Source organism: Gracilinanus agilis, chromosome 2, assembly GCF_016433145.1.
Source record: "Gracilinanus agilis isolate LMUSP501 chromosome 2, AgileGrace, whole genome shotgun sequence".
NCBI lineage: Eukaryota > Metazoa > Chordata > Mammalia > Didelphimorphia > Didelphidae > Gracilinanus > Gracilinanus agilis.
In genome coordinates, this window is record NC_058131.1 from 546341858 (window position 1) to 546354811 (window position 12954).

The 12954-nt window shown below is 41.4% G+C and overlaps 1 protein-coding gene across 1 annotated transcript in view; it reads left to right on the forward strand.

Moving 5' to 3' along the window:
* Window positions 1–5295: 5295 nt before the first annotated feature.
* SHC4 (SHC adaptor protein 4) overlaps window positions 5296–12954 on the forward strand; it is a 171288-nt gene continuing 163629 nt past the window's right edge. The window contains exon 1 of the mRNA XM_044660053.1: window positions 5296–5877. Within this exon, the coding sequence (XP_044515988.1) occupies window positions 5311–5877 (567 nt within the window). The 5' untranslated portion in view covers window positions 5296–5310. The remainder of the gene's footprint in view (window positions 5878–12954) is intronic.

Consider the following 12954-nt stretch of genomic DNA (forward strand, 5'->3'; position numbering starts at 1 on the left):
ATAAAGGAAGGGAAAACATAAAGGAGAGAAGGAAAGAGGGAAGGAAACACTCAAGGGCACAAAATGGTTAGTGGGAAGGAAGAAAAGAAGTCTGGAGAGTGAGATGATATACGAATGAATGAAGGCATAGCTGGGACCTTCCTGAAATGACAGTCTTGAGGATGGGGTCCATTGATCAGGAAAACAAGACCTGGGGGTGGAAATCTCTTCAGGGTGGAAAGATGTTTGATGAAAAGGTAGAGGGGTCTCAGGATGGAGCCAGTGAGCTAAGATATGAATGAGATGAAGCATAGTTGTGACTCTTTTTGAAAAGGTGGCTGATATAATTCAATCCAAGTTGAATAAAGCAAATAATTGGTGTGTAAATAGGATTTTAAAAAATTCCACAAATCAAAAAAAATTAGCTAACCCTAATAAAATTATAAGTAGAAATATAAATAAAATCCTATACTTAAAAAAATCCCTTATCTTCTCGATCAATGACACATGTAAAACCCAGTGGAACTGCTCCTTGCCTATGGGAGAGGGGGTGGGAGGAGGGGAGGGAAACAACATGATCCACGCAACTATGGAAAAATATTTAAAATTAAGCAAACAAATAAATAAATAAGCTTAAATTCTTAAAAAAAAAACCTCTTACTTTCTGTCTTAGAATCAATACTGAGAAATGATTCTTTTATTTATTTTTAAAATTTTATTTTATTGATTAAGAAAAATTCTCCATGGTTACATGATTCATGTTCTTTCTCTCCCTTCCTTCCACCCCCCTTCCCATAGCCAGTGCGCAATTCCACTGGGCTTTACATGTGACATTGATCAAGACCTATTTCCATATTATTGATATTTACACTAAGGCGATGTTTAGAACAATGATGGGCAAACTATGGTCTGCGGGCCTGATGCAGCCCCCTGAAATGTTCTCTCCGGCTGCACAACATTATTCCTAATCTGACGAATACAATGAGTAGGATACAGTACAATGAATGAAACTTCGAAAAAGTTGCCTTAGAAATAGACTGACAGAGGAACATTTCCTTTCCTTTGGCCCCCTCTTTAAAAAGTTTGCCCATCTCTAGTTTAGAGTCTACATATCCAATCAGCTCCCCGTCGATCCATGTGATAAAGCAGTTGTTTTTTTTTTCTGTGTTTCTACTCCCACAGTTCTTACTGAGAAATGATTCTAAGGCAAAAAAGCATTAAGAGTGAGGCAATTGGGCTTAAGGGACTTGCCCGGGGTCACAGAACTAGGAAATGTCTGAGGCTATATTTGAAACCAGGGCCTTTTGACTGCAAGACTGATTCTCTTCCACTGTGCTACCTAACTGCCTCAAGTCCTATCCTTTTTTTGTTTTAAACCTTTACCTTCTGACCTAGAATCTATGCTGTGTTTTGGTTCTAAGGCAGAAGAGTGGTAAGGTCTAGACAATGGGGGTTAAGTGACTTGTCCAGGGTCATACAGCTAGGAAGCGTCTGAGGCCAGATTTAAACCCAGGATTTCTGTTCTCTGGACCTGGCTCCCAATCCACTGAGCCACCCAGCTGCCCCTTAGATTTATATTTTTAAAAGAAAAATCCACCATATAGATATGTGATGGATAAAATGTAGATAGATAATTGTCTAACCTAAAAGGTTTTAGCAGATTGTAAGCTCAGTCAATAGTGTGACATAGCAGCCAAAAAAGCTAATGTGATCTTAAGTTGATTTAGGAAAAGCATAATGTCCAGAATGAGAATGGTGATAATTCTTCTTCATGGATTCTATCCCAGTCAGATCCCATTTATTCAGTTCTAGGTTCCACAGGAAGGGCACTGTCAAACAGGAGAGTGTCTCGAGGAAGGGGCCAGGATGGTGAAAGGATTGGATACAATACCATAGGAAGATTAATGAGGACATAATAGCTGCCTTTGAGTATTTGAAGATAGATTAGACTTGTTCTGTCTAGCCACCGGGGACAGGAGCAATGAGTAGAAGTTATAAAGAGATAGATTTAGCTCAATCAATCAATCAACCAGCATTTATTAATCTCCTGCCTTGTGCCAGACTCTGTGCTTGGCCCTGAGGATACAAATACAAAAATAATATTGTCCCAGTCCTTATGAAACTTACCTTCTATCAAGGGAGGTAAAGCGTTCATGTACAAGTATGCAGAGAATAAATGCAAATAAAAATAAGGTAGTTAGACAGGGCACTAGCCCTTGAGAAGATCAGGAAATAATTTGTTTAGAGGGTAGTACTTGAGACTTTTTTTTTTTTGGAAGGAAGAGGATTCTTTCTTATGTGATGCAAAGATAAGGAGAAGGGATCATAGGATCATAAAGTTAGAAGGGACCTTAAAGGTCATCAAGTCCTGCCTTCTTATTTTACAGATTAGGAAACTGAGGAACAGAGAGGTTAATGACTTCCTCAAGGTCACACAATTAGTATCTGGGGCAGGATCTGAACCCAAGTTTTCCTAACTCTGAGTCCAATATAAGGGAGATGGTCATTCCAAGAAAAGGGGGTAGGAGGGTTCTGTGAGGAACTGAGAGAAGGACAATCTATCTGGTCCATGGAGCACATAAAAGGCAATAGTGTACAGTAAGGCTGGAAGGATAGCCTGAGACAAAGTCATGCAGGGTTTTAAAAGCCAGTGTTTATGTTTGATTCTGAATGCAATAGGAACCACTGAAGATGATTGAATCCCTACTCAATAGTGGCATGGTCAGATGTATGCTTAAGGAAAAACTTCTTCACCATTAGAACTGTCCAAAAGTAGTGTGGGCTGCCTTAAGGGGTAATAGATCTGCCTTCCCTAGATTTTTTTTTTTTCTAAAAATCTTACCTTATGACTTAGAAGCAATAATGTGTATTGGTTCCAAGGCAGAAGAGTGGTAAGGGCTAGGGAATCGGGGTTAAGTGACTTGCCCAGGGTCACACAGCTAGGCAGTGTCTGAAGTCTCTAGGCCTGGCTCTCAACCCACTGAGCTACCCAGCTGCTCCCCCTTAGATATTTTTGAGCAGAAGTTGGAATCCTATTTGATGGGGATGCTATTGAGGGGATTTCCTGTTTAGGTACCATTTGGTCAATATGATCTGGGAGACCTTTTCCAAAGCTGAGATTGTACAAAAATCTCTTAGTGGCTCCCCCCTCTCTGTTCTCCTTACTTTGCCTCAAGGCTTTTAATGAGAATGAGTTCAGGGGAAATGAAATTTGAAAAAGTTGGGTGTAGAGGAAGATTACTGTAATACAGGAAGGGCTTTCCTAGATTAGGAAAGAGAATTCTAAACAGGTTTTGCAGGCTGTATTTGAAAAGATGAACCATCGCTACAGGGGACCAGGAAGCAGGAGAGAAAGGTTTTCCTGCCTGCCACTGAACATCCTTTATTTAATCCATTGCTGGTGTCCAGATCCTAGGAGATTTGGACTACCATAAACCATGAAGAATTTAAATGACACCGTGGGAACTGGGGTGAAGAAGACATAATTTCTCAGGCAACGTGGGGGTTTTGCTCCATTACATATTTGGCTTTTTAAAATATGGGCTTTCTTTCATCATTTTCCTCAAAAGGGGAAAGGAGGAATCCCAGCCTTTCAGCCTAATGGAGAAAACTGATGTGCAGCGTCCAGGAAGCAAGATGTGGGATCCCAGGTCCTGCCTGAACCAGCCCCTGCTGGGTCTTCTGTGAAATCAAACCTTCAGAAGAGATTGTCTTGCCTCTTCTAAGTGATTTCCTCCTCCTTACTCCTAAGAGGGACTGCATCTTCCTTTGCCTGCTCAGTTCCTGGCTTCCTGTGGGCTTGCAGCATTCATCCTGTCTTTAGAGTGAATTTGATAGGTACAGGAAGTCGCACCAGACTGGAGATTGAACCGGCAATCAATAAAAAAAAAAGAACTATGGTTCTAAGAAAGATGCATCAGAGCTTCCCCCAGGAGTTGTACCATATGTCCTAATATCCGCGGAACAATGGATTTAATTTTTAGCTCCCGTGGTTGCCATTCCCAGCTCTGGAGACAATTCTGGAAAAGGATTCTTCCAACCTGCCGCCCTTTACGCTTGCAGATGATTTATAGATAGGGAGGATTTTCTTTCCTTTGCCCACTCATCAATTACACAAAATAAAAGCTGTTTTTTCCTCCGGTTCTCTCCCTCCTCCCCAACCCTCCCCCCCTCCCCAGCTTTATTTCTCATGGCTACTAGTTTAGTATATTTATGGTGCATGAGTCATCAAAGTGTCTTCTGATTGGACGAAAACCCAACACCCCTGGGACTGTCAGTCAATTACAGCTATTCTCAGCTTCATTCACAGATTTATTAGCTTGCACACAGGGAGAAATTCATTCAGGAAAGTTCATTCATAAAAATTGCAGCACTCTCCATATCATTTTTAATATCTCAGCGTTTCACCGCGAGCTGGATCCCGAAAGAAGAGAAGTCCGAGACGGAGGGAGGCGAAGCAGCACTCTCCTGAACGCAAGAGGAGCCTGTGCGGGGATTTAGAGTAGCACAGCTGGAGCTGAAGTCTCGGAAAGAATGTTGAGCATCACAGGAGTTTTCCTGGATTGCTGCCTTCCACGACTGGCAGGATAAGGTTTTCCAGGAGAAGCCAGGGATCAGATCCGACGGATTCTGCATAAAGTGACTTTGGCTCCTACGCTTTAATTTAAAAAAAGAAAAATTATCTATCTATAAATGTAGGAAGGAATAAAGGATATGAAAGGGTTACCCTGCAATTCATTCCTCCCCTCCCGCCCCCCTTGGGAAGCTGTACAAGGAGGGTTTCAGAGTGCAGAGATCAAGAAGGGGGAGTAAATATTTCAGTGGGCTCGAAATGTTGAGGGACTGACGGGCTGACTGATTTGCACTGCTTTGTGTGGAAGGCGTGTGTGTGTGTGTGTGTGTGTGTGTGTGTGTGTGTGTGTGTGTGCTTCCACCGCAGTCTGGGCTCCACCATTAAGGCTTTTCTCAGAGAGCTGGTAACAGCGGGAAGGAGAAGCCTAAGCTCAGAACAGTTTAGATGCCTGGATTCTATTGCAGGAGCCAGTGCAGGGAGGGACAGCAGCTCTCTGGCTGAAATCAGTGATGGGGACTGCTTTCTGCATCAGCTGTTACCTCCTAGGGTTAAAGATGTCTGGGAAGAAATGATCTAGGCACCCTGGGCACAACTCCATGCTTAGGAGAGAGTCTGAAAGAAAAAAGAGAGAAAGAATCAGAAAGGTTTCTTTCTCTGAATTGTATGGTGGGTTGAAGCATTTAATTTCCATATCGTTTATCTACCAGACGGGGAAGCCAATTTATGCAACAGTATCCTGTTTCAGCCCTGCCAAGGCTATGAGAGGACGCAGTCCGGAGAACCTCAGTGGACACGTACTGTATGTAGGACTCTTCGGGCACCCCGGGATGCTGCACAGGGCCAAGTATAGCCGTTTTCGGAATGAGCCCATCACTTCCTTAGATGAAGGGTCTTCCGGAGGCTCAGTCAATGTCAAAGGTGTACCTCCGACTTCTCCTTCTTCTCCCCTGCCAGTTCACCTGCCTGGGGAAGATGTCACCTTGGCGGCTCAGGATAACCCCACCCCACTGTGCACTTTGATGCCCCGAATGGCAAGCCTCAGGCTGGCAAATCCAGCAAACCTGCTGGGACTGAAAAACTTCTGCCTGGGGACCAGAGAGGTGCCCAAGCTCAAACTCTTGGAGAACCGGGGGGCAGCTCCAAGCAGCCCAACTTCCCCAGAAACCAGCCTTTCCCGGGCTACATCTGCTGCATCTCCCCAGCCGGATGGAGAGACTCTGGAGAGCTGTATCCTGCCCACCTCTGAGGCACCACCTTCTCTGGGCAGTCAGGATGGATCTTCTCGCCAACACCTATTGGGGACAGGCATGAACTACTGTGTAAGGGTGAGTCGATTTCTCTCAGTGTATTTGCCACTTAAGAACTGACTGAGAAGGGGGTCTTCTAGAGCTGCCACCGGCTCTCTGTGTGACCTTAGGCAAGATATGTAACTTCTCTGGGCCTCAGTTTTCCTCATCTGTAAAATGATGGAAGTTGGACTAAATAAATCCCAAGGATCTTTCCAGGTCTAAAGTCTAGAAATCTATGATTATTTTTGCAGCCTCTGGCTCTGCTGTGGGCAGCCGACTGTCATGTGAGCTAAGAAATACAAAACAGGCCAAGTAATGAGCATACCTGAAAAATGATATTATATATTTTGGGGCGATTAAGGGGATGGAAGAGGTGGAGTTAGGGATGCTGGAACTTCCTTACTATCCTTTTGAAGTGATGTGTTCTCAGGTCAGAGTCCCTTTCAATTCTAAGTCCAATTCAAGGTGCTATTTCTATACAGGAGCAACAATAAAGATGAACATTCGACTCTGAGCTGTAGTGGCACCAGAAAATGCTCAGGTAGTTCTCATCTAAGAATCAAATCCAATGAGTGTCTCTTAAGCACTTACCATGCTTTCTTTCTTTTTTTCTTTAAACCCTTACCTTCCATCTTAAAATCAATACTGAGTATTGACTGAAAGGCAGAAGAGCAGTAAGGGCTAGGCAATGGAGGTAAAGGGACTTGCTCAGGGTCCCATAGGTAGGAAGTGTCTGAGGCCTGATTTGAATCTAAGATCTCCCATCTCTAGACCTGGTTCTCAATCCACCCAGCCACCTAGCTTCCCCCTCCTTGCTGTGATTTCTAATCCAATCAGCATTTATTAAGCACTTTCTCTGTGCAAAGCGCTATTGTAAATGACACAGAGGCAGAAAAAAGTGCATTTAGTAATACTGTAGAAAGGGCATGGAATTTGTTGTCAAAATACCTGGCCTAGAATCCAAGTACATGCAGCCTGTGTGTCTGTGCAAGTTACTTCACCTGTCTGGGCCTTGGCTTCCAAAATGAGGGAGGTGGATTAGTTGCTATTCAAGCTCCCTTCTTATAATTTACTTCATTTTAAAATGTTTTCCCCTGTGTCATTTTATTTGAGTTTCACTACAAGCGTATTACAACCCAGCACTTGGAACAGTACCTGCACACAGTAAGCACTTACTAAATGCTCATTGATTGTCTGACTGTGAGTTAGGCAGGACAAGTATCATTATTTCCATTTTATGGATAAGAAAACGGAGTCTTAGAAAGGTGAAATTATTTTCCCAAGATCACAATATTTATTGAGGGGCAGAGCTGGAATTCAGGCCAAAGTCTTCTGATTCTGCATCCAATGGTTTTTAACCCCACTCCATTGTGGGTAGGTGAATACTGACTATTCCAATGTAGATAAAAGGAGATATAGGGAAAAGTGAGCATTGGAGAAATACAAGGTGTGGTTGGAATTTTGATGTGTCTATTTTTTAAAAAGTCATTTAGTGCTCCACAGGTATTTACTAAACTGTCAAGTGCCCAGTTTTGTTAAGGGCTCTTGCTGCTGGGGGATGGGAAATATATATAGGTGCCTGCATTAAAGGAACTTGCTTGAATTAGTGAGAAAAGGCACACATACACAGAATCAGAGAGACAGAGACAGAGAGACAGAGACGAGAGAGAGAGACAGAGAAAGAGAGACAGAGACAGAGACAGAGACAGAGAGAGAAACACAGAGAGAGAGAGAGAGACAGAGAGAGGCAGAGAGAGAGACAGAGAGACAGAGAGAGACAGAGANTTCTGATACCAAGGCCAGCTCTCTATCCACTATGCCATATTGCTTTGGATAGTTGCACATATTCTTACATATATATGTAAATATATACTAATACATTTATATATCTAAAATAAGTAAAAAAAATAATTCTTAAGCACTATGTAATCAAAGGCATGTATGTTCTATACCAGTGGGCCAAACTCAAGTAGAAGTAGAACCCTACAGATTGTATATTGATTTAGAAAAACCACAAATTAGCACTATCTATGTTGTAATGTATTTTTATTTTTTAACTATTTCCCGATTACGTTTTAATCTGATTTAGTTCAAATTTGACATCTCTGTTATATATATATATATATATATATATATATATATACATACACACACACACACACACACAAATATGTATATGCATACATAGAATACTTGTCTATATATATGAAGGGAAAGACTATGATAGCTAAAGGATAACTGGGAAAGCTTTGTGGAGGAAGTGAGTTTTGATCTTATTCTGAACAAAAAGAATTAGATCTATATTGGTAGGAAGCAGGGCATTCTAGCCAGTTGAAATGACACAGACAAAAACACAGAGACACGAATGACCATGATATCCATGGAAGACAGTGAGACTGAGCAAGACAGCTAATGCTGGGAAGTAGTGGGAGATAAAGTTGAATAGCTAGGAGTGTTATCAGATGGTGAAGGTGCCTGAAGGCTAAAATTAGGAATTGGGATTTAATCCAATATTTTCAAAGAGAGCTGATGATAGATTCTTAAAAAAAAAAAAAAAATCCCTGAAACATTTGGTGGTTTCTTCCTGCCTCCATTATAAAATACAAAAAACATCAAAACCAGCATCTAGCTTTGTCTATACCGTAGATCCTAGCTCCTTTCCCCCTATCTCATTTCATATCACTCCCCTTCAAATATGCTCTGAATCAGTAAAACTGGGCTCCTAGCTGCTTCCAAGCTAGGCCACTAACTGGTATAGTAGATAAGAGCTCTGGGCCTGGAGTCAGGGAGACCCGAATTCAGCCTCAGCCTCAGACACTTACTAGCTATGACCCTGGCAGATCGCTTACCCCTGTTTGCCTCAGTTTTCTCAGCCTTAAAACATAGCCGATAATAGCATGTACCTCTCAGGGCTATGACGAAGATCAAAAGAGAGAATATTTGTAAAAGCTCCTGGCGCATAGGAATCACTTATATAAATATTTATCTCCTCTTCCTGCCCATGTGACATTTCATCTCCTTCCTTCTTTTGCATAAATGGCCACATTTTGGGAATGTATTTGCTCTTCCCCTACCCAGTCCCTAGCTTTCTTTAAAACATAGCTCAGGTGCCTCCTACATATATTTAGGGGATAATTTCTATACCACAACACTATACATATATTGTAAATGTCATTTTCTGACATTTTTCAATCTCTGATTGAAACAATATAATTAATAATGTTATACTACAATAATATTTCATTAAATATATACCAAGATTTGTTCATCTATTCCCCAACTTTTGAGTATTATATCAACACACACACACACTCACACATACACATAGACACACACATGTATATATATCCTTTTCTGATCCCAGTGTTCTGTCCCTCTTGAGATTATTTTGCATTCGTTGTACATTTACTAGTCTGTGTATGTGGTATTTCCCCATTCCTCTCAGTAGACTATAAATATTGTGAGAACAAGGTCTTTTTATATTTCATCTATGTCTTTATGTTCCCAGTAGCATAGTGTTTATATACATACACATATATATATATATTTGTATATATGTATGCAAATGTGTCTATGTATACATTCATACATTTTTGGAAGAGGAGGAGAGAGAGGCCAACCTGTGATTTCATCAGCAAAGGGTAATTCTGTTATGGAAATTCCTTCTATCAATGCAGACAGGCATCCTGTCTGGATGGACAAGTAATTATTAGAGAGTAATCTGTAATTATCAGTAATTATTAGAGTTTCCTAGGGGCACTGTTGTTGCAGGAGGCAACATTCATTTCACAAGTGACTTATCCATGATAGAGACAAAACTTGAACCTGGGTCTTCCTATCTATAAAACTGGCTCTCTGTCCACTATAATAAACCATTCCTCCAGGGGGCAGCTGGGTAGCTCAGTGGCTTGAGAGCTAGGCCTAGGTTCAAATCTAGACTCAGTTACTTCCTAGCCATGTGACCCTGGACAAGTCACTTAATCCTCATTGCCTAGCCCATGCCACTCTTCTGCCCAGGAACAAATGCACAGTATTGATTCTAAGGCAGAAAGTAAGGATTTAAAAAACAAATAAACTGTCCCTCCACCTTGTACACAGGGGTATCTCAAGGAATTTTCATTGAAATGAATTTAATTCCTAAGCACTGGAGGGAGCACTGGTGAAAGTGCTGTTTTAGGACAATTAGTCTGATAGCCATATGTAGGGTGAAATGGAGCAGAAAGATAAGAAAGAAGTTTCTTTACTAATTCTATGTGGTGTGAGAATGAATGGAGATGGTGTGAGAATGGATGAACTCTTGTTTATTGGAAAAACCAGTTGAAGGAAATGGAGATGTTTAGCCTGGAGAAAAGAAGACCCAAGAGCAACAAAATAGCCATCCTCAAGTATTTAAAGAATTACTATGTGGAAGAAGGAAACAGGGATTTGGCTCATTCTGATTTGCTTGGGGGACAAAAAAAAAAAGTAGGGGACTATTATTGAGGCAGATTTTGGTTGGATGAGGGGAAGAACTTCTGAAAAATTAGAGCTATCTAGAAGTGGAATGAATGGGCTGCTTTCTAAATGGAATGAGCCCTGTGTCATTGGAGATCTTCAGACACAAGCTATATTTTCTAGCTTGAAAGGTTTGCATGGAAATTCCTGTTCAATTAGACCCTATTAGATGCCTCTGAGGTCCCTTTGAGGACTGTGATTCTGATTAGAGTGGCAGCCAGGGAAAGAAGAGGAAAGTCTGAATCTTTGGCAACTGATTGATAGAAGGGGAAGGTCAGAGAAGAGGGAGGAGGAAGAATAACTTATAATGGCAAAGACTGTAGCCTAGAAAGCAGAAATGAGGAAACTGGGGAAGGAGGAGCTGGTAGGGGGAGGGAGGTGCATTAGAGAGGGGAAGATGATGAGTTTGGATTGAAACGTGTTGAGTGTGAGGTGCTGGCACTTTCCTGGTGAGGCTATGTATGCAGCTAGAAAGGCAAAGTTGGGTCTCAAGCAAAAGATCAGGACAATGGGCATACATTAGCAGAGAGCTAGAGCAATAAAATGTTGACTTCTTGAGGGCAGGAATTGTTTCCTTTTTTTTAACTTTGGGTTCCCAGGGCTTGACAGAGTGCCTTAGACATAATATTCTTTAATAATAACTTAGAATCTTGTGATTTAGAACAGAAAAAGGCACTAGAGGCCCTTTAGATAATCCAGCTCTCTCAGTTTTACAGATGAGGAACTAGAGACCAACAAAGGTTAAATGACTTGTCTCAAATCACATAGGTGTCTGTGTGGCAAAAGTGGAATTTGAACTCAGGGTATCTCACTCTCTATCCAGCCCTCTCTCCACTGTACTATTCTCCTTTCAAATTCACCTTATCTAAGTAGGTCAAGGGCAAAATTAGTACATGTGGTGAAAATTCACTCAACTAGGAATGTGTGTGTGTGGGGGAATTGTAGCTCCTTCTAGTCCTAATGTTCTCTGAAAATTCATAGCAACATCTACTGGATACTTTGAAATCTTTTGCCATTTTATCCCTGGTGTCTAATCCAGTGATTGAGTCTAGCTTGATTCTTTTCTTTTTTTTTTTTTACAACATATTTTTTCCCTTAGAATTGATACTAAGCATTGGTTCCAAGGCAGAGAGCAGTAAGGGCTAGACAATGGGGGTTAAATGACTTGCCCAGGATCACACAGCTAGAATGAGTAACTTGATTGATTCTTAGGAGAAACATTAATATAGACACTCAGTGGATAGAGTACTGGACTTGCAGTCAGGAAGTTATTGTTCAGTCTCTTCACGATGCTGTGGATGTAGCAAGCCAGTGCTGTCCGTGAATTTTCTTGGCAAAGATAATGGAGTGGTTTGCCATTTCCTTCTCTAGTGGATTAAACGGAAGTTAAGTGGCTTTCCCAGGGTCACAGAGCTAGTGAGGCAGGATTCGAACTCAGGTTTTCCTTGAGTTTAAGATGATCATCTTCTCAAGCAAAGCATTAGAAAGACTTAAATTCAGCCTCAGACACTTAATAACTGTGTGACCCTAGGCAAGTCACTAAATTCTGTCTCACTTTCTTTAGGTATAAAATGGAGATAGTACTAGCACCTACCTCTCAAAGGTGTTGTAAGGATCAAATGATATAACATTTATAAAGAGTTTAGTAGGGGCAACTAGGTAGCTCAGTGGATTGAGAGCCAGCCCTAGAAATCGGAGATCCTGGGTTCAAATCTGACCTCAGACATGTCCTAGCTGTGTGACCCTGGGCAAGTCACTTAACCCCCATTACCTAGCCCTTGCCACTCTTCTGTCTGGGAACTAATCTGCAGTATTTATTCTAAACAGAAGTTTAAAAAAATAGTACTTAGCACAGTGCCTGGCACATAGTAGGAGCTATATAAATGCCCTTTTCTTCCCTTCCCCACCTTTCTTTTCTCTATCTCTAATCCTGTATATAGAGATGGTGACTGAGATCTCTTGGGTTTTAAGGTCAGCACTTTTCTTGGGGTCAGTTATTACCATCTTAAAAGACAGATGGTGGCCCCATTAAAAACCTAAATTGCTTGTATACATAGATGTTCCAATGGGAAGGGGGGTGGAGAGGAAGAAGGGACACAGTCGCAAGGATCTCATTTCTTTCCAAATCAAACCTTGAAGTAGATCTAATGATGTTTCTTGAAGTCCAATGAAAGCAGAGGGACAGATATAAAGAGAAAGGCAAAGGAACCCTCCTTTGAGAGGGAAGATACAGAAGCTGAAAGTTTATCAGTCCGCTCATTGGTCAGTTAAAGTCCCCAGAGAGATTTCCATTTGACATATGAGAAATGGATTTTCAAGCACAAAGAGTTCACATTTTTAAAAGTATAAAATCTAGTCTCCTCATAATAATTATGAAATGTAGGTATTATTATCCCCATTTTACAGATTTTTGTGAAATGTACCACAGCCAAGGAATCAGGACAATGGAACTATGGGACTGCCACCAATAATCCTAAAAAACTCTCCTGGGCTGAGACTTAACAGCAGACAAAAATAGGAAGTCTCAGAACTATTGAGGCACTTACAATTCCTAAGCTAGCCTTTGTATTCTGGCTGCCCAGAGCTGATTGTCTTGACAGGAAAGAGAAGGAGAAAGTT